At 44.7% G+C, this 22,524-nt stretch overlaps 1 protein-coding gene across 5 annotated transcripts in view; it reads right to left on the bottom strand.

Moving 5' to 3' along the window:
- COL4A4 (collagen type IV alpha 4 chain) overlaps window positions 1-22,524 on the bottom strand; it is a 125,980-nt gene that overhangs the window by 14,196 nt on the left and 89,260 nt on the right. For 4 of the 5 annotated variants that reach the window (XM_077869030.1, XM_077869027.1, XM_077869028.1 and 1 more), the window contains 9 exons: window positions 22,330-22,404; window positions 17,880-17,987; window positions 17,151-17,258; window positions 11,391-11,462; window positions 10,113-10,241; window positions 9,903-10,016; window positions 8,744-8,899; window positions 6,370-6,492; window positions 1,722-1,841 (listed from right to left, as the gene is read on the bottom strand). In XM_077869030.1, the coding sequence (XP_077725156.1) occupies window positions 1,722-1,841; window positions 6,370-6,492; window positions 8,744-8,899; window positions 9,903-10,016; window positions 10,113-10,241; window positions 11,391-11,462; window positions 17,151-17,258; window positions 17,880-17,987; window positions 22,330-22,404 (1,005 nt within the window). Of the gene's footprint in view, window positions 1-1,721; window positions 1,848-5,309; window positions 5,319-6,369; window positions 6,493-8,743; window positions 8,900-9,902; window positions 10,017-10,112; window positions 10,242-11,390; window positions 11,463-17,150; window positions 17,259-17,879; window positions 17,988-22,329; window positions 22,405-22,524 lie in introns of all 5 variants that reach the window. The other variant, XM_077869029.1, reaches the window with a different exon arrangement.

Raw genomic sequence — 22,524 nt, forward strand, 5'->3', positions numbered from 1 at the left:
ACAAATATTCTGGGGATCCTTGTAAAATGCAGATTCTAACTTGGTAGGTCTAACTCACACTTTGAGTAGCAAGGATGTGTCTAGTGAGTAACCAGGCTCTTAGGCCAACCTCCCCCACCCACGCCCCGGCCATCTCCCCACTGGACGGTTCTGGTTCCTCAAAGCCCTCTCTCTCCTTCAAGGCTCTGTGCAAAGGCCGGCTCTTGCCTGGGTCCCAGCAGTCCAGTCCTGCACCCCTTGACATTGAAGTTCCCCTCTCCTTGTCCCACCGTCGTCAGGCCTTTGCCAGAAACTCCACAAAAACAGAAATCATGATCTTCCATTATTTTGAGTTACTTATGTTCTATCAGCTATTCCTGCCATGAGGCTGTGAGGCACAGGGGTGGGGGTTAAAACACATCTTATTCACATTTGTGTCGCCTACCATACCTACTACCGCACTTTTGAAAGAGTGCAGAGGATCTGGAAGTATTTATTGAAATAAATTTGCAGAACCCCATTACCGGCCGTATCTTCTATTTGAAAGTTGATTTTTTTAACGGAGTGTGTGTTACAGCGGGGGGAGGTCCCAGCCCTCAACTGCAAACAAATACACAACAGGGGGGTTGGTTTTAGAAGTAGGTTGAGTGATGAGTTATTCTGATGGATGGGAGAGCTCTGTCCACGCAGTGTGTGCCAAAGAACTAAGCTCGCCCGCAGGGTTAAAGGAAGTTGCTCCAATGACACCCAATTATCTTAGTGCATAAACACAGATGCAGTGCAGTAAATACAAACAAAACAAAAACCCCATATCAATCCGAGGGAGGCTCCAGAGCTGTTCTGGACACTACCCCAGAACTACTAAGACTCTAGCAGAGGGGATACCTTTTGGGCTGTTTTTTGGCTTTGGGGAAACACACACACACAAAAAAATGGGTGGTGCAAAACTCAAGTTCTATTTCCAATTCCTTTGGCCCTGAACCAAAAAAGGGCCAAAGCTACACCTGGGCAGTGGGAAAAGAGGAAAGAAAATAGGGTAATTTGCACAGAGGGTGTCTAGAATCATGGGCACTGCCTATTGGTCTGAAGAGATCAGTGATCTCTAGCTGACCAGCCCGGACTCCCTAATCTCTTTGTAAAAGACCAGTTGGATGGGGATTTTTAAAGAGAAAATAAAGGATTTGGAAGACAGTTTCTAAAGGGACAGTTTGGTTTCAGGACTTAAATAAGGATCCTGGTACCCTGACCATGAGCAATGCTCGAATCAATCAAATGAACGCTCCGGTCCTGGCCATAATTTAGAAAGGCCCTTTCCCCCTTTTCTCTCTCCCTCCTCCAAGCCATACACTCCCTTCCCTCTTCTCCTGGGCTGCTTCTGTTCCACGAAGCCCCAATTCAAGTGTTTGTAATTCAAAATCAAGTGGACAGCTATTAGTGACTATTAATAGAGCAACTACTTTGTTGTGTAAGAGGCTTCAAAACCTCATGCCTCAAAGCTGCCCAAGTATGAAAGATTCAAGTAGGAGTTCAGCATAAAAATAGCAGGCTTGTGCCGACCCAGTTAGGACATGATCAAACCTTTGGGTAAATGTAGAAAATGTATAAGTGGGAGGAGCTTACACTGCCCCATACTCACGAGCTGCTTAGGCTCCAGGGTAAAGACTACAAAGCAAGACCCCGAGATCTTCACTCCAGAAGCATATGATGCAAATAATGAACAACTGGTGCCAGCCTCCTCGTACCTGGTCCTGGGGGCCCTCTCCTTCCAGGGACCCCCATGGCTCCTTCTGGTCCTCTTGGGCCTGGTACCCCAGGAAGCCCGGGGATGCGGGGGCACGAATCCACATCTGCAGGAGGCCCTGGTTCACCTGAAATTGGAATCACTGCTTGTGTGATGGACCCAAATCGTACAAACACGCTCCTTCCGCATTCTCAAGGTGGACGGGCTTCTGACACTACACCAGAGAATCAAAGAATGCTCAACAGTCCAAATAAGTTCCATGCAAGTGGGACTGTTGTTCACTGTGGGGGTGCGTGAAAAGCTTCCAGAAAGCATTTGGTTAAATACACGGCTGACCGAATGAATGGGATCTCAGAAAAAGCCAAAGAAGGACGGAATAGTGAAGGTTGCTTGAGGCAGCAGTCGTTGGGTGACCTCCACTGGATTTCTGATCTTTGGGCCACTTTCAACTGGGAGCCAGCCACAGGTAGGAGTGGGAGGGCAACCTGCGGGGATCCTACACTCAACGTCATGTGTCTCCAGTCTTATGTTCTACATTTCGGCCACTTGGGCTTCCACAGCATCTGTGACTCATGGAGACAGAATTTCAAGGTTCCAAGCAGCAACCTTCAACCCTGAGTGCATGCTGGTTGGAACTCTCCAGGGAACTCTCTGAATCTACTGATTGTGGGGTCCTGCCCCACAAGTAGTGATCCAACTGGGGAGCCCGTGGCATGGGCAGTGCCCTCAAGCTTGGTTATACAATAAGCCCACCCTTGGAGGTTTTCAAAAGAACTGGTGCTAGGGATCCCTGGTTGGCTCAGTGGTTTAGTGCCTGCCTTTGGCCCAGGGCATGATCCTGGGGTCCCGGGATCGAGTCCTACATCAGGCTCCCTGCATGGAGCCTGCTTCTCCCTCTGCCTATGTCTCTGCTTCTCTCTTTCTCTCTTTCTCTCTCTCTCTCTCTGTGTGTGTGTGTGTCTTTCATGAATAAATAAATAAAATCTTAAAAAAAAAAAAAAGAGAGAGAGAGAACTGGTTTGGTGCTGGGATCCCACCTAAGCTTGTTAAATAGGAATTTCCGGGGCTGGGACCTTGACATGGGGAATTTTTAGAACTCCCCAGAAGGCTCCAGTGTCAGCCAGAGCTTCACCATCGCTCAGCGCTAAGAAGCTGCGGTTCTGACTTTAGCACATCAGAATCATCTGGCCAGCTGGTCAGAGCCCAGAGCTTCTGAGCACATAGGTCTGGGGTAGACCCTGACATCTGCACGTCTAACAAGTTGCCGGGTGAGGCTAATGGGGCCCATCTGGGGATCTCACTGGAGCATGATCACTGCTCTAAAGGTTTGCATGTTTTTCCTTCTTGGTTGCATTCACATCTTTAAGATATTTTTTCCTAAAGCTCCATTCAGGCCCCCTGCAAATATTCCACAAGGGCAAAGAAATCATAATAACACTAACCAATAATGATAACAGCCAACACTTAATGAATGCCTCATCACGTCCCAGGCCCCGTGCTAAGTGCTCTACGATTAAAGACTCCCAACAAGCCCGTGTGTGTGTGCTGCTATTACTGGAGTATTACAGGTAAGAAAACCCAGGCTCAGGTAAATAAGTGACATATCTAAGGTCTCACAGAGAACCTTAGGCAGAATCTAGGTTAAAATCCAGTAGGGGCCCGGCTCCAAATCTGTGCCCTTCACCAGGACACCACACTGCCTCACAGAACTCTTCACGTCCCTGTGACGAATTCCAAGAGACACATCATATTTTAAAAACACACTGCTTATCAGTTGTGGTTTTCTTAAAATTCATACAAATGTGCAAAATAAGTTTAGGAACAGCAGTGATTAGGCAGCAAGAAAACTGTAGGAAATGTAGGCCGTCGTGGCAACACAGGCTACACAGTAGTTAATGTGTCTGCGCAGAACGGACTTGAACCTGGGGCACCTGGGTGGTTCAGGTGGGTAAGTGTCCAGCTCTTGATTTCAGCTCAGGTCATGATCTTGGGGTCCTGGGATCAAGTCCCACATCCGGCTCCACGTTCAGTGGGGAGCCTGCTTGAGGATCTCTCTCTTTCCCTCTCTTTCTGCCCCTTCCCCAGCTCATGCTCTCTCTCACTCTCTCAAATAAACACATACATAAATACATAAATAAATAAATATATAAATCTTAAAAAAAAAAAAAAAACAACCCTAGACAGACTTGAGCCCTTGTCAGCTGTTTGGAATTTAATCTCTTATAAAATACTGTATGAAACCGCATCCAACACTGAGTTGGGTGTATCTTTACAGTACGTACAGTTTAATGTAAAAGGTGGCTGTTGCACTCTGAGTGACTTGAGGGAGATGAATATGAATATTTTGTATTTTCCCTGAGCAATCTTGTGAATTCTGGGGGAGTGAAGGAAGCAGGTAAGGGAATGGGGTGGGAGAGGGGTGGGCATTTGCCCAGTGCTTCCTATTTAGGATCCTAAGTTATCTTCAAATGAGTTTATACATAAACAGACACAAAGAGACACTAAAAAGATGGAAGTGGAAACATTATATATGAAGCTGTGATTTTTATTTCTTTTTTTTTCTGAAGCTGTGATTTTTAAACACAAACATTTAAAATAGCAGATTCTTTTTAAACTCTGATATTGCTTTTCTTTACTTCTTACTAAACCAGAAGCTGAACGGAAGCGGTGAAAGTGTCTCTTGTGTAAGCTCCTGCATTCAGGGCACATTTTCTTTTTCCTTTTTAAGATTTTATTTATTTATTCAACAGAGAGAGAGCAAGAGAGCACAAGCAGGGTGAGCAGCAGGCAGAGGGAGAGGAAGACGCAGACTCCCCGCTGAGGAGGGAGCCCGATCCCGGACTCGATCTCAGGGCCCCAAGATCATGACCGGAACTGGAGGCAGATGCTTACCTGACCACTGAGGGAGCCACCCAGGAGCCCCAAGGTAAATTTTCATTAGGATTAATAAGAGATGCCTGGAAAGAACAAATGCGTGCTCTCACTGTGCCGCTTTTCTTCTTTTAAGAAACTCTTTTCACTCTCTTTGAAAACCCCAGACACAAAATAATATGTTGCTTGGCATTGTGGAGGGGCAAGCGAACACTTAGTTGAAAAGAAGAATAGCATTTTCATTGTAACACACAAGGAAATTTGCGCTTTGAAAATGGACTTCGGTATTATGGGAAAACCTTGTCACAGCCCCTTACTGGGTGTGAAGGACCTATCTTTTCATGTTGTTGATACTACTTATTTTAGGGACGTTCTATGTATTTATATCGCAGAATGTATAAAAGAAACTTAACACTGGTATGCTCTGCAGCATTTGACAGAGAAAGCACTCACGCTCTGGGCCTGAATTGAAATTATGTAAGCTGAGTGTCTACTCTGTCCTGACAACCTATAATGAGACTCGGCTTTAGGATGCTCTAATATGGGGTTACTGTATCTGTAATGAGGAAGCCAAGGCACTGAAGCCTCATATAATTACAGCGCCCCATCTATGAAAACGTAACAAAGCATAACTCACAAGTACAGTGAAAAAGGCCAGCACAGAAATAAGTAGAAGCCAGATTTTAGAGGAAATTACTAATTTTATTGCAGTGCTTACCTCTGGAACCTGGAGAGATCCAAAGTTGGAAAATGAAGCCACGCGACGATTTTCAGACGGTGGAAAGAGATTTTAAATTTGTCAGTTAGGGCAAAAGCGAAATCGGTTATTCGAGAATTATACATAATACTTTGAGGATGGCATCAATGATGAGCAGAAGGATGGCATCTTATTTACATAACTAAGTCCCCATCCATGTCACTGACAAGAACAGCTCGGCTTTAGTAATAGAGCTTGCACATCCAGAAAAACGTGACATGAAGCTCTCTTGCATGATACAAAATTTCAGTTGATTTCGTACAGCAAATATGCCCTAATTCAACATATAGAGAAATTCTGTTCATTGGCAGGCTTCTGAAAGTTTCATATTATTTAGCCAAGTTTTATAGGTTATGCCCAGAGAGGAAATAGGAGATGAATCCAAGAATAAGCTCTTGCTCATGTAGTTCTCCGATCCATCATAAACCAGTGCAATCTATTTATTCTTCGGACCACGGTGCTAATTTAGGAGATTGCAAAATACTCTGAACGGACACCACATCACCGTGCTGTGGATTTAGGATCTCAAGAGATATTACTTCTGTGACTCTCAAATACGCATGTCTGTTTGCCCTTCCAACTCCTCCCTGGCTTACTTTGACCCTCTGATGAAAACGTGTTCGATGCTGAGCTGACACTGAATAGCCTGTCCGTCTTCGTAGGAACTACTGTACTTCACAGAAGAAGTTTAAAAAAATATCCAGGAAAATCAGCAGGAGTTCAGGGACAGAAATGAATAGGGTCCTCATCGAATCACTCTTTGCCTCTCGTGTGAGGGGACACAGATTCATTTACCTCGGAAATCTTGTATGTAAAATCAACTCCTAATTTGCAGACTCACTCGTTCTAATAATAAATATTAGTTTACCAAATATCAGATTGTGTCTTGAGGTCTGAAATAAATACAGCTTAACTCCTTCGAAGTCGCAGGCAATTTCGGAATAATTATGAGCTTCCAGTTGACCCACAGGGTCAATACCGAAAAGAAGGCTGTCTGCAGGCTGCTGGGGGAGATCATTAGGCGTGAGGAGCTTACCTGGAGGACCGGGGTGCCCTCGCCGGCCTGGAATGCCCAGCAGACCCTTCTCCCCAGGGAGCCCAGGAAGTCCCTGAGGCCCCTGCAGCCCCGGGAATCCTATTGGTCCTAAAAGGAACATAAAGATGTAAAGACGGGGCCCTGGAATGAGGCAGCATCAAGCTAAGAACAGTCTGATGGACTGAACCCAGAGATTCACTCCAACAAAATTCAGGGCACAGTCAGCCTGAGAATTCGGATGAGTCTCTCACTTTTCTCTGCAAAGCTGTGAGGAGCTGCCTCTGGCTGAAGAAAACACAACCGTTGTCAAAAGGACGAAGGGAATTGGTTTCATGACGGAGATAAGACCAAAGTAGAATGAAAAGCCCTGTCATCCTGAACTTTCTCTAGAGACAGAGGACCAGAAGTGAAGGGAAAACCAGGAAGGCCAGCAGCCCAGGGCCTTACTCGCACAGTCCCTTCTCTTCTTCGGCGCCCAGCAGGGCCTCATTCTGGAGAGAGCCCAGCCAGCCTCACCTTCCTCGGGGGAAGCCCCCTCTGGGACCCCATCCCAATCCCACCTGCTCTTATCATGCTATCATAGAAGAGTGTCCCCTACTTGAAGCACCTGCCTCAGTTTCTATCCCTGGATCCTTTGGTGTGAATGTCTGTCTTCCCCCCACGAAACTATGCCGAGTAAGAGTGGGGACCCTGTTTAAACCTGCTCACCGTTAGAATCCCGTAGGGGCCTAATAAGTGTTTGTGGAATAGATTAAGTATTTCCCACTAAGTCTGAAAAGGTAAGCTGAAGTTAAACACTCTTTGGACCATATGCCCCCTGGAATGGGAGTTAAGCAGCACGCTTTATGGTTTCATCAGTACTTCTAAGTCTTTGTATATCCTTTTGTTGGTCACTGTTACTTACACTGCATCCTGTTTTCCCAATCCTAAAGAATATTTCCAGGTGGCGGTTCATTCTCTAGAGTAGCAACTGGGAAGAAGGAGTGTCTTATTTGGAAAAGGAACAAGGTTGTTCAGCTAGCCTCCTCCTTCCTTTTGGTGACTAGCATGCTAGTGTGTCTGTCCAGTTCTGGGGTTTAGGAACTGGAAGCCCACATACCTGCAGATATAAGCCACATTCTCTGAAATTGATTTCATTGCTAATGAAGTTGAAGAGGGTTGTTGTGTACTGTTGTGCAGGTTGCGTACTGCACCATTACAGGGATGCCATTTGCACTTAGTCACGACAGCCTTGTGGTGATTTTGGCCTTCATTCTGCCCTAATCTTTTGCTTTATTTCCTATTTGGTTCAGAAGTTAGGCAGGGAGCCAGTTATTGGGCAGACTTTGACAGTTGCTTCTCTGGTATCCAGCTTCCTTATCTATGACATAAGGGAATTAAAATGGAAAACCATTCTTGGTCCCTTTTCGACAAGAAAAAGTGCTATGAAATGAATAACTCTCTGAAATCCTGGTGACCAAGAACTAACAGTTAAGTATCAGCAAATTAGATTTTTAAAAAATGACTTAAAAAACATTTCAGCTTTAAAAAGTGGGGGGATTCAATAATGGAGACTGTCTCACGAATATAAAAAGACAAGATCAACCGTCTCGAACGGAACTGTCCAGTACGGCAGCCACTAACCACATGTGGCTCCTGAACCCTTGAAATTGGCACGTGCAAACTGGGCTGTCCTGTAAATAATGAAACACGCACCAGACTTCAAAGCTGGGGAGGACGATGTCTTACCTGGGAGAGAAACCAGGTTTGTACAAACGGCCCTGATTGTTGCATAACTGACAGTTTATATCAACGACAATATGCCAAAGTGGCAACACTTGAATATATTATGTCGAAGGAAATATCGGAGTTCATTTCACTTATTTCTCTTTACTTTTTTTTTTTTAAGATTTTATTTATTTATGAGAGAGAGAGAGAGAGAGAGAGAGAGAGAGAGAGAGAGGCAGAGGGAGAAGCAGGCTCCAGGCAGGGAGCCTGATGTGGGACTCAATCCCGGGTCTCCAGGGTCACGCCCTGGGCCGAAGGCAGGCGCTAAACCACTGAGCCACCCAGGGATCCCTCTGTTTACTTTTTTAGCATGAGGCTACCACGCCTTTTCGTTGCGTGGGTAGCTCGTGTTCTATTTCTGTTGTTCAGCTCGGGTCTTTAGACCATCAAGTGTGTTTCAGTGGGGGCTGAGGATGAACTTGTGTTTCTTCCCCTTACATGTCCAACCGTCACCCGAGCCTTCGGACTCTGGGAGAGTCAGGGAATGCACTTTGGGATGCAGGGACTCTGTCCATCGGAAAGGAGGGCTCCCCGGTGCTGGTGCAGAAGCCCAGGCCCCGAAGGGAGGGACAGCAAGGACCTGCGTTCCTACCTTTCTGGCCGTCTTTTCCATCGCATCCTGGGAAGCCTTGGTGTCCTGGAGGGCCGGGTGGGCCCGGGGGACCTGGAGGCCCCGGCGGCCCACAGTCTCCTGGTTCCCCTCTCAGAAGGTCAACGCTCCCGGGGGGGCCTGGGGGCCCGGGCGCTCCTGACCGCGGGGAGGAGGCAAAAAGCTACTTTCAGTCAAAGACCAACGTGACAGCTGGCCGCCTGAGAGCTTCTTAAGGAAAGGAACTGAATGCAAACGAGAGATGAAGGGAATTAGAAGAACGACAAAGCCCGCGGTGTCGGGAGTGCAACAGAGACTGTCTCGCGGAGCCCGAGCTGGGCGGTGGCGTAAGTGGCCTGTTAGTAACCGTTAGACAAGTGGCTTCTCTTTGCATTGTCATCCCACTGCCTTAATATCGGGTAGAAGGACGCATGGATGGACGGACAGAAGGACAGACGGGCGAACTGACACATAGATGAAAGGCTTTGGAGAAAATCTGGTGATGGAAGAGGAATATATTCACTCGATTAAACGTTCAACTCTATTTGAAAACAGGCGTCTACACCCACGAGGTGAGCCCGAATTCTGTGCCCCCTCAGCTTCTCATACCGCCTAGGGTATTTGGGAGCGTTTTAATTTTTCTCAGCCAAAAATAGAATCGCATAATACTTGAGCCCACCCTGATGATCGGCCTGAAGACTTAAGGCAGTTGGGGTGGGCCTGCGAGGGAGCTGTGGTTGGGGGCCTGGGGCCGCCCTCCGTGATCCCCTGGGTGTCCCCCCGGCCCAGTCGGCGCCCACTCTGTCCCTGTCCTGCGCCCGGAGGGACGGCGTGTCCTGCGAGCAGCCCCTGGGGACCTCTGTGCTGCGAGTGCCAGGCCCGCCGCTGGCGGCGGCAGCTCGGGTGGCAGGTGCCCGGGACCCAGAGGTCCTGCTGCCCCGACGCAGGCCCTGCCGAGGGCCACCTGTGTCCCCAGGGAGGCGGTGCACAGAGCCGCCCCGGCCGGGGACAGCCCGCCGCCCGCACCCCCACCTCGGCCACCTGCCGCATTGACGGCGCTGCTAAGGGCCTTCAGCTCTGGCTCCATCTGGTCCTACGTCCCTCCAGAGCTGGGGACCTGCACGGAAAGCCTCCACCACCCCCTGCCGGGATTGTCCCATACCTCTCGGACCATCGGGGCCAGGAGGACCCACATCTCCGGGTGGACCTGGGTCAGGAACGTGACCTTCAGCAGCTCTTCCTGTGGCACCTGCAGGACCAGGGGCTCCAGGTCTCCCTGAGGAGGGACACGGTCAGCTGTCAGCCTCGTCCCATTTGCAAGGTTTTGATTTAGGTTTTTATTGAGAGAAGGGCAGAGCATGCCGCTTCTTACCTGGGGGGCCGGGGGGGCCTCTTTCTCCAGAAAGGCCTGGGGGAGAAATTCCCGGGCTCCCAGGGTCTCCCGGCTCCCCTTTCAGCCCAGGTACGCCCACTGGACCGGGTGGGCCCACTTCGTGCAAACCTTGATGAGGGAAACAGCATTAGTCCGGGTCTTCTCCCTCTTGGTCCCTGTTGTGGCTCCTGGAGAAAAAACTGCCTCCAAACAGGGTGACGGGGACACAGCCGGTTGTGCTGAGACCAACCACCTGCTGCAGCGGTGGGGCCCTAAAGGCTGCAAAGCCCTCCCTGGGTCGGTGGTCATCACTGCTTACACCCCATCAGCCATGGGTTCGTTTTATGGTTATTTCCCAGATTAAAAAAAAAAAAAAAAAAACCCACATACAAAAAAACCCCACAACAGTGTATCAATGTTCCAACCTCTATCCCAGAAAGCATAAGACCCCAAATGAGATCCAGCAATAAGTAACTATGAATACACTGGCTTGAAATGTAAGGTGGGGATTAGCATGGAGATAACAACCAACCATTGCGGAGTTTCATCGAAAAGCGAGAACATCACTGGTTTCTTGGGGGAGGCACCCATTTCACCAGACTCTTTGGAAGAGCCACTAAGGTGAATCCTATGTGCCCTACATTAATTCTTGGCCTTCCAAACTGTATCAAGATTCAGTCTCACTCCAGCCACAGTATCAAACCTGGCGGCCCAACAATCCGATCTGCCACCCAAAGACCCTCAAACCTCCGTGTCTGATTCCAGCTGCCTCATCTGATTGTGAGCTGTTTTGCTGAGACATAAAGCAACAAACATCCACTATCTTAAAATACCAGAGGGACACCCAGGGGACTCAGTGGTTGAGCATCTCCCTTTGGCTCAGGACGTGATCCCGGGGTCCTGGGATCGAGTCTCACATGGGGTTCCCTGCGGGGAGCCTGCTTCTCCCTCTGCCTGTGTCTCTGCCTCTCTCTGTGTGTCTCTCATGAATAAATAAATAAAATCTTTAAAAAGAAAAATGAATCTTTAGCAGAGAAACAGTCCCAAGCAACATCAACAGAAGTCACTGTTAACCAGCCATTCTTTCTTAAATTGGGTCTTCTCAGGGGTCCTTTTTTATATAAGTCATCTCCAGTCCTAATAATAGTCCAAGACTGTGTCTCTAAGCTAAGCCAGCTTCTCAGTCCGGCACCCCGATCGTGTGCAGTGAAGGAATCCCAGCAGCCTCTCACCGTCTGCTGATCGCAGTTCAATCTCTCGCAAAGGATTTCCTCTTACCTGAAGCACCTTTGGCTCCTTTCTGACCCTTTAAACCATGCAAGCCATTCAGACCCGGCGACCCGGAGGGACCTGAAACACATCATAGGCCTGTGACCCGCCAAGGAAGACCAGGTGTGGAAGTTCACTGGCCACTGGGGATGATTCACTGATGGCCACCAGCGGAATCCCCAGGAGAGGGCCGTGAGTCCTCACTGCCTAGATGTCATTATCAAGGCTAAACCCAGGCCAGTGGCTATTATTTAACACACTCATTCAAAGGACATTTTTTTTTTTTGCAAGACAGCTTAACACATTTCTTCGGTTTTAACATACTGCTCTTGGTTTATGACCATATTGTGGACATCTCTCTCTATCCAGATAGAGACTAGAATTACTGAATCTAGGGGTAGGAAGGGACCTTAGGTTCTATGACAATGAAATCAGCCTAGACGAGAGAAGAGAGATTGGACTTGAGCAAACCCAGGCCTCCTTCCTCCCAGGCCCAGGACCTGTCCACTCCACCATGGTCTGTGGATACTAATTTCTTCGAGATCTAGTCAGGTAAAGGGAGTAAGACAATAAGGACAGGTGGGGCCTGTGGCAAACTGGGGAAATACATGACCCAACTTTTCTTCAAGTACCGTACCCCTCAGAAAGAAGAGGCTTGCAGGGCAAGTTCGGCTGGTGCTATGTCTTTGCCACTACTTCTTTCAAAATGAACCGCTCTGATGCCTCTTTACTGAAACTAAATTTATTTCATAACGACCGCTGAAGACTCCAGTCTCTGTAATTAGGTATGATGTCTTTCTGCCAGGCATCAGTAGAGTTCTCCAAGGAGACATCTACCAGCCTGATTTTATGTAAGTTGTCACTGAACACAAACACCTATAAATCTATAGATTCATAAACATATAAATCCTTAAAATACCCATAATACATTGACATCATCACATACAGCATACAAGTGTACAGATTTATAGGGAGAGAGTAGAGGAGGAAAACCAGGGACAGATGGAGGGAAGGAGGGAGGGGCGGAAGAGAAGAAGGCACACAACTGATACCTTCAGAACATTTCCCAGGAGCTGAGCCCTCCTTCACCAGGTGATTCATACATGTCTTGTCTCACTGACTTGGGGGAAAGAATCTTCTCCTCAGCCCCTGGCAAAACCTGATGACCTTCCAGATTCATTGGTGGATCTTCATCAAAGGCTACGAGTCAGCAGGCCCTTCACTTAGTTTAGGGCCATGTCCCTGTCAGTTGAAATCATAACACCCTGGCACACGTCAAATGCCCCTTAGCTACCCCATGACACCTACACAAACCTCTCTCGCCTTTATGCTGGTGCCTGTCTTTGGGTGACTGGATTACTTTGGGTAAATTAATTGAGTGCAAGATCGAGCCTTATTAGCCATCCCATACCCCCAATTTGGCATGTGTCCTGACACAAGGTTGGGGTTCAATAGGTGTTTGTTGAATAAGCGAGTGGTTGCATGGATGAGTGGATGAGAAAACATGCCACCGGGAAGGCCAGGGCGTGAATGGGTGGAGAGAAAGCTGTGGGAAGGAGGAGGTACAGCTTCTGTTTGCACATTACGTTCTTTGATAGGTTTATGGGGGGAATAAGATTTGGTGAAGTTAGAGGCATCCCTTTGGGTATAAATAATTTAAGTGCTAATTATTATCTAGTCATTAATGCAAGTCCTCTGTGGGCTTCTTATTAAGAGATGGCACACTTAGCTACTTCCATTCTATTTATTATCCGTACTTGAAATGGAGCGTTAGTCTATTTTTAAACTCAAACTTTAGATTTTGGTGCAAATGAGCCCTATTCTCTCATCCCCCCCCTCACCCCCCGCCCTCCCGAAAATGGGAACGCACCCTTATTTTTTCCCTCAAGCTCTTATTTCCTAACCACTTTTAACAGTTCTGGCTGAGTTTATTTTTCAACCCTCTTTCCTCTTAATGAGCCAACGTTTCAAGTTTGCACCAAAAGAACACACAGACCCTCTTCATCCGCCAAATCTGGATATTTATTGCCATCTATCTGAAATGATAATAAATTTTTTGAGAACACTTTGCTATTTCAATGTGTTTTGATCTCCAGCTGAAGCCACCAAGATTGATGGCTTGGGGGACTCCACTAGGGTGGAATGTCTCAGCTCCTGCCAACTCTCCATTGTCTCATCAACACGTCCAGATCCCGGGCTGTCACGGGCCCAGCCCCTCACCATTGTTGAACTGGCCGACCCTTAACTGACCCAATGTTATCTTTCTCAACTGAATGCAGCTACATCTGGGTAGGATTTTAAGGGCAATTTTTCCTTTTTACTGAAAGCTTTTTTATCAACCCCATCTCTAAATCAGAAAGTTGTTCATGCATAAAAAATACACAGTGCCGATGAGAGGCAATTAGGCCAACAAAGCACATTCCTCGGTAATGAGGATTTTTTTATTCACCTCGCTGGCTGTCCTCCTGCTTCACAACCTTCATGTAAGGCTGCACCTTGCTACACTCATGGGCCTGTGGGCTCTCTCCCCCCAGTCAGACAAGGGAACCCCCTGCTCCAGCCCTAATGGGAATCACAGCCTCCATCCAGGGTTAGCTGGCCCACTCTGACACCGGGTTCCCCCCACGGAGGTTTTCTTTTGTTCTACCGTCTGCAAATGCCACTCTATCCACCATGGCCTCTATACAGGTTTATATTTTTAATGGGGTGACCACTTTGTCCCCTGTTCGTATGGGATTTTGCTGGCTCTTGAGTCCTGAGGCACCCATCGGTCCCAGGCAAAGCGAGACAGCTGGTCACCTGAACGTGAACACTGAGGAGAAAGGGACCCACATAACTATAGGTAAAGGGGAGGGGGAGATTTGAAAACTTAACAAAACAGAATCTGAAATAAGATAAATATTTATTTATTTATTTATTTATTTATTTATTTATTTATGTATTTATTTTTTAATTCAGAAACTACATGAGGGCCTACTAAGGAGAGGCACAAGAGCATAAAGACATGGTCTCCTAATCCAGGGGAGCTTCAGTCCCCAAATGTACTCAGTAACAGCTGCTGACAAGACAATAGCAAGAGAGAAATAATCCCTGACCTGATAGGACAAATGGGTGATTACATGAGGAGTGGTAAGTGCTGTGGGGGCAGGGCCGGAAGAGACACTCCCCTTGGCATAGAAGAGGGGAAAAAAGAGCTTTTCCATGATGTTCACTGCTGTAAGGTGCATGGCATTTTTTTCCAGATAAAAGACATGTTGAGGTGCCTTTTTTCCGAGGTCACCTTTGGCTTGCCACCAGCCAAACCAACCCAATCCACATCTTTACAGTGCTTGTCATGGAACAGACAGTTGTCTCTAAGTTTTCATTACTCCAGGCTCATGAATGCCCAACTAGGAACTGAGTGTCTTCCCTTTAGAGGGCACGTGTGCTTGAAAATTTAAATCTACAAATCAAGCCATTTTTAGCATATGTTTAAGTTAGAGTTTGAATCTGACCGAACCCAAGCAGGACCCAGAATCCATATGGCCCGTTCCTGCAGAGCAAACAACTTTTTGAGTTCAACAGCTGGTTTGTTCAAACAAGTTAATCAGTCCCCTTGACTTATTTAGAACATACTTTAAATATTTAGTTTCTCAGATCAAAGTGTTTCTGCTGGAGTGCAGTTCATTTTTATATCAGCATGATAAACTGTAACAATGGATTTATATTGTGGACATTTTAATTTTTAGGAATGTATTTCATGGTTCTGTTTTTCTGTTGTTTTTTTTTTTTTCTTTTTAAAGACTGGGTGTTCGTTGGGCTGTTTGCAGCGAAACAGTGTCACTGCATGGTCAGGAAGCACCACTGCAGCAGTCGTCTGATTGCTGGTATGAATATTTGGGTTGACATATTTATTTCCTCACCTTCTCTTCACAAACTCATTATTCTATAGCACAGAACTCTGAGCTGGTTGGAGATTATTTTTCAAGTAATTCTGTTAATCAACATCATTGGCTGTTAGTTTTTTAATAACCTAGTATATTGAGATTATGTAATAAATGCAAACTCATTCAAGAGCAGGACAAGTCAACAACAGTAACTTGAGCCTAGTCATTTTAGCCAAACTGGGTGTATATTGTTACAGCACCAAGATGTTTGAAAAATCTTGCTATTTTCATTAAAAGAGGCGGGTAGGAAGAAGGGGAAATGCAGTAAGAGTGGTTAATAATGGAAATGTTTTCTTTTGGTTTTTCACCAGTTTTATCTTTTAGAGACTCAAAAAAGTGTCAAAGAACATCGCACCAGGCCTACAGCGATTTCCAGTGACAGCAAACAGCCATAGTCACTAGATAAACTTTAATACAAAAAAAAAAAAATTACTACATTGCTTGAGATCCTAAATTTAACACAAATCACTGGACTTGACGCTAAATGCCAATGAAGAGAGAGAAGAGTAAAAGGTGTCTTGTTTAATGATGAGAACCAGAAGACAAATCATTTTTGGCCACATGGAAATACATAAGTGCACCAATTCCCCAAAATAAAGGGCCTCCCTCTCTGCAGAATTGTACCAGATAATACACACCACACGACTGCATGTTGGAAGACAAAAATTATTTGAAAGCTATTTGGTGAGGGGAGAGATGAAAGTGTGGAAAATTTTAATTTGGATTTTCAAAACCATAAAACAATTAAGCCCAAAGGAAGGGTTTCCAACTCTTTTGAATGGAGGTAATTTTCATTTGACCAAAATTTAGTACCTGGATGAGTCAACTAGCAGAAGGTAAAGGAAGGTAGGAGGAGACAGAGGAGCTTAGTTACAGAAATCTACCACATAAGGCTTGGCCCTTCATCTGCTCATTCGAGCAAAGACCCTCAACTTCACAGCTTCTAGTTAAGTTGTCCATTCTTCTACTTGTCCATTCCTCTATTTATCAATTTATTTGTGAATTTAAAAGTACTTACAATAACCATCCAGTAGACTTACTGCGTATCTATCTTGGGCCAAGGATATAAGAATCATATTCTACTTGGTGAGAAAGATCTCTAAACATACAAATGTATACAACATAGGTGCTACGCTAGAAGTATATACAAAACACCCAGGAGAAACCTTTTGCTTTTTCCTAAAATAGAAGAAATGGACTGAAGAAGAATAAGTACCATGGAGGAATGGAGGGGCATGAAGATTTGTTAATAACAAATAAATGTGATATATGATATTATTGTAACCAAACTTATAACCAGTTTACTATTACTCAGAAGGACCAAACATTCAACCAGGAAAAAGTGTTTCTTTATCTAACACAGATAATGAATACTGGTAGCTTTTTCTCCATAGCATTTTTATTTTTTTCCTTCCACTCTTCACAATTGGTAAATATAGATTTATTTACATATATGTGTTTAATACGTCTCCCCTACTGCACTGTGATATCCATGAAGGTAGGAACCATGTCTACTGTCTTCAGAACTGTAAGCCTAGTGTCTGACACACAAACTAGAACATAATAGGAACTTAACTATCTAAGACGAGATTAAGTGAAGAGGCCTGAACAGTATGGAAAACACTGGGGGAAATGCTCTCAAAGATGGCAGCACAGTTATTTTGGTAGAAGGTGGGTGGAGAACCTAGATGCACCGCCTGAAGCTCTGAGTGAGAGAGAAGAGGAAGGAGCTAATGGGTATCTCTAGGAAAGAGGAAGAAGCTGTGACCAAGAGCAGTGGCACTCACTTGGCGCCAAAATACAGTCAATTTGTCCTCATGGGTGGGGCTTCCTTTGCACTCACCTTTTATTCCTGGAAGACCTGGTGGCCCTGGATCTCCCATCATGCCTCTTGGCCCAGGATCCCCTGTTTCTCCTGGAGGCCCTGTCAGCCCAGGCACCCCTTGATTACCTGAGGACGAGAGGGAGGTTCTGCAGACACCCAGATGATATATGAGTTACCTTAATGGGGGAAGGTCATCTGTGTTCTTAACAGGTGAGTAACTGGGAAAACTGTCTTATCACTTTTATCCCCTAGACCTCCCAACCCTAAAAAGAAAAATACACTTAACCTCAGATGGAGCAAATACATTTTGGGGTGATTAAAGTCGCCAATTACAATTTTAAATGTTCACTATATACTGAATCGGCAGGAGGAGGAGCCATAAAAGTGTTGTGTGTGTTATATTTGCTGTAAGTCTAAAAGAAAAAAGAAAACCAGCATCCGAATGGCAGGGGGATTAAGGAGGGATGGAAAGGAGTTTTTATCTGTCAGCCCCTCACTTTGTGGCTGGCACCTTGCTAGGTTCTTAACAGGTGTTGTCCTGGTTTACTTCCAGACCAACCCGGTGGTACTGCACTAGCTCTGACCCACAGGTGAGGGATGGGTAGGTCTGAGTGACTTGTCCAAAGTCACAGGTCTGGGAAGAGGCAGAGTCACTTCTGAAATTGGGTTCAAGGGAAGGTTGGCTCTTTCTGATACACCAGAAGGTAGATGAGTGCCCTGGAAGCTTCCAGGCTCCTTTCAAGATACCTGGACACCCTGGTGGTCCGGAGGAGCCAGGTAATCCTGGCCTTCCAGGTGGTCCTCTGAGCCCTTGAACACCAGGCAAGCCCTGCTCTCCAGGTGCTCCAACTTGTCCTAAAGAAAGAAAGATCCAACGTCTGAGTAATTGTGGATTGGTTTCTGAGGTGGTAAATCTATAAAACCTCCAACTTCAGCCCTTGCCATTCTTTTCTATTAGTACTTGTCTACATTTACAAGGTTTCTGTTGAAAAGATAATAGCAAGGAAAAGTTGAAAACAAAAAATTTATATCCTACCACCTTAATACAATTTTTCATGGCAGGAATGCCTGGGTGGTGAAGCTGGTTAAGCATCCAACTCTTAGGTTTCAGCTCAGGTCATGATCTCAGGCCTGTGGGGTGAAGCCCCACATGGGACTCTGGGCTCAGTGCAGAGTCTGCTTAAGACTCCCTCTCTCTCTCTCCCTCTGCCCCTCCCTCCGCTCTCTCGCTCTCTCTTTCAAATAAACAAATCTCTAAAAAAAATTCAATTTTTATGTGTATAACAATGTTCAAATAAGACCCACAATTTTATATTCTAGTTTTTAAAAATTAAAACTGTATTATAAGTAATTTTCCAAATTTGCTATTATTTTTCTAATTATTGTTTTTCTTTGTTTTCTTTTTTTTAAGTAGGTGCCATGCCCAACATGGAGCCCAACACGGGGCTTGAACTCACGACCATGAGAGCAAGACCTGAGCTGAGATCAAGAGTCAGACACTCAACTGACTGAGCCACCCAGGCACCCCTCTAATTATCATTTTTAGATTACCAGCTGATAGCTTATTGAGTTAATCTTAACCAAATTAATCTAATTTTCTCTTACAATTGGCCATTCAAGTTATTTCTCTTTGCTATTATGCATAACGTTCTTATATATTTTAATCCATTTTTCTCATATTATGGTATTTCCTCAGGAAAAATTCCTAGGAGTAGAATTTCTAGGGAACAGAGTATAATATTTGGATTCTTTTTTGTGCATTTTAAAATGCTGAAGTATTTCAACGTAAATCACAGACATCATGGAACTCCATCCTTAAATACTTCAGGAGGTATGCCTGAAAAAACCATTTTCCTACATGGCCCAAATAACATCATCACAGCCAAGAAAATTAAGGCCAATCGTTAATATCATCTAGTCTTCATTCCATACTTGAGTTCTCCCAACGGTGCCCTTAATATCCTTCATAGCTGGTTTGTCCACACTGGGTCTCATTCCAGAGCCACACATCACATCTGGTAGCTACGTTTCTTAAATTAAAGAAAAAAAAAATCTACTACCGTCTCTTTTTCAAGACAGAGACTTAAAGAGAACAGTTCAGCTGCTGTTTAGTTTAGTCTTTCAGAGTAGACCATTCTGTTCTCGACAGAGGTTGTCAAAAGGTTGCGTAAGTGCTGCCCCAACTCACATCACCACTCGTAACTGGCTACAGCCCTGAGATGGCAACTCTAAGAGCATGCCCTGAGCTCACTGAGGACTTATTAGTTTGTTGGCTTGTTTTCTTGCTAATTCAGTCAGAATAAAATAGTATTTCAGACTTCCTCTAGTTACATGTCTTTGATTACAAGAGAAGATGACTATTTCCCCATGTTTGTTTACAATGTTTCACTTTAATACTGTACAGATTTACACGATAACCCAAAAGTCTGTGCTGAAATTAGCCGGTTGAATCTGCAAATAAAATATGTGTCTCTGTATTTACAACCCCGTGGATGGGGGCACAGTCATTATTTATTAGAACACACATGAAACAAGCCTATGTTAGTATATACCTGTTCCCTGATCGAATTTAAGATCTATGAGCCTCACTGTGTGTTATTTTATTTACCCTAAAAACATTCCCGCAGCAAAGGCAAGCCAGTGTTCTTCTCCTCTACAAATGAAAAGACTGAGGCTTGCCTCCCCAGTCGTATCCAAATTAAGAAGAGAACTTCTGAGTTCATCTGTGCCATATTTTCTCGCTGAATTGGAAGGGGGGGGGGGTAGCAACCCAGCATAATCATTTAAAATCCCCTGAGACAGGTAGCAGCTCTATGTCTTATGCCTTCTCATTGGGCTCATTCAAATTCAATCAATGCAGCTTTTCCCAGTCAATGGAAATCATGTATTTAGGTAAACTCTGTGCTGGTGAATAACATATGATGGAATTTAGAAGTTTTAAGCTAAAGCTATGGCACATGAGAAAGGGAACAGTTTAAATGGTGATAACCACAGGACACCAGGGAAATCACGCTAAGGCAAATTCTCTTGAAAAAGTTAGCCTAAGTGGAAAATGACTTAGATTTATAATTTCTCACTTAAAATATTAGGTAATCTCAAAAGCCTCCATTTTGGACTAGTTGCAGCTTATAAAATCTTAGTGTCTTAATATTTTACATAAAACTACCAGTAAAGGTGGAATTTTCAGTTCACAAACTGCTTTCAAGGAATCTTACTTGATCCTCAGAACAATCCTATAATTATGCATGGGGCCAGTTTACAGGTGAGGAAATTGAGAACAAAGATGGTAAGCAACTTGCCCAAGACCACACGGACAGTGAGACTTTGAACCAGTGATTTTCCTTCTTAAGGCTTCTTTCTCACTCTGGTACTTATTATGAACCCCTACAATGTTAACCTCAAAACTATTTTCCCCTCCAAATAGGGGAAAATTTTGGTTAAAATACTACTTTGGTTAAAATACTACATTACCTATTTCTATTTGACCATGTCAGAGCTAAAAGACCATTATGAAAGAGAATGAGAAAGTTCTTGCAAGTGTAATAGCTAGTTTTTCTGTTAGACTTCCATTTTAGCAAACTTATGGTATAAAAAACAAAAAGACAAAAATAAAAAAACTTCTGATCATACTTCTGCTCAGATATTCTTCCCACTGTATGTAACGAAACATGACTATTGCCAAAGAGAATTTTAAGATAATGCACAAAATAAGGGCGCCTGGGTGGCTCAGTCAGTTGGGTGGCTGACTCTTGATTTCAGCTCAGGTCATGATCTTAGGGTCATGACATCAAGCTTTGTGTCAGGCTCTGTGCCCAGTCGGGACTCTGCTTGAGATTCTCTCCTCTCCCTCTGCCCCTCCTCCTACTTGTCCTCTCTCTCAAATAAATAAAATGCACAAAACTATTAAAACAAGATATTTTATTTACAAGGGATCCATCTAAAGACAAACCTGTGTCTAACCTATCCACTACCAGCTGAATGAGGTCATGCATACATCCCTAAGCCATCATTTGTGACTGGTTTCTTTCCAGGCAATGAATACTCCTGTGCAGGTATCTTTATTCACTTGTCTGATCACTGGCGTGATATAAATTCTTAAAAATAAAATTACTAAGCTAAAAAGCATGTACCTTTCATCAATGGTGGGTCATGTACTGTAGCCAGCCAGGGCCTCGAGCAGAAGGCAAGAGCACAGTACATCCTAACCCATTCTGAGGGATAACATGTCACATGTCACTTGTCACTGATAAACAGAGGATAATTGCTTGAACAATTTAGAGTCATTGTTGGTGATGGAGGTTTTTTTTTTTTTTTTTTTTTGGTTTGGTTTTTAGTAAATTCCATATTCAGTAAATGAGATATTCCATGATACCTCAACAATGGCACTCCTCACTGGCATTCACATATGATTTTCTGAGTGGGAAAAAAAGGGTTGGAATGATGACTTGAAGCTGTGGTCAGTGTGAGTGGTTATTGCTAATGTACCATTCATAATTCTAGAGATTGTGAAGTAGTCCAGCTTTTAATTGCTTGCAATAATCATGTTTGACCATGTCAAAATCTGGGCATGCCAAGGGGAATGGATTGTTAGGTCACCATCGGAGGTCATGGGAGCCATGGTGGAAATAGACTGAGAATCCCTGGTACAAAATCCTGATGTCCTTCTAGGCCAAGGATGCGGTGGAGATATGTATAAATAATCCTTCTGAGATGTGTGTAAACAGGGAAGAAAATATTGATATAATTATTGCCAGATAAGAGTAGAAAGTAATTGTTCTATTTTTCAAAGTAATTTATTCTTTTTTGTTTTTGTTCTGTTTTTAATTTTTTTTTAATTATTTATTCATGAGAGACAGAGAGAGAGAGAGAAAGGCAGAGACACAGGCAGAGGGAGAAGCAGGCTCCTCTCAGGGAGACTGATGTGGGACTCGATCCCAGGACCCCGGGATCATGGCCTGAGCTGAAGGCAGATGCTCAACCACTGAACCACCCAGGCGTCCCATTTTGTTCTGTTTTGTTTTGTTTGTTTATTTGTTAAATAGGCTCCATATGCCAGTGTGGAGCCCAACACAAGGCCTGAACTCATGATCCTGAGATCAAGACCTGAGCTGAGACCAAGAGTCAGACGCTCAACTGACTGAGCCCCCCAGGTGCCCCTATCCTTTATTGTTTTAATAAGAAAAACATTCAGCTATACCTGGACATCCAGGGCTACCTGGTTCACCCTTTGGACCAGGTGGGCCGAACTGACTTGCAGGGTCACCTTTGCTTCCTGTAAGTGATAAAATGCATAATATATTATTTAAGATAACTTAATTTTATTTCTTAGAAGTGACTTAATAACAGTCATATTTGTCTTTATAGTTTATCTTCAAATATTCCAGAAGAATTT

This window comes from Canis aureus, chromosome 24 (assembly GCF_053574225.1).
Source record: "Canis aureus isolate CA01 chromosome 24, VMU_Caureus_v.1.0, whole genome shotgun sequence".
Lineage (NCBI taxonomy): Eukaryota > Metazoa > Chordata > Mammalia > Carnivora > Canidae > Canis > Canis aureus.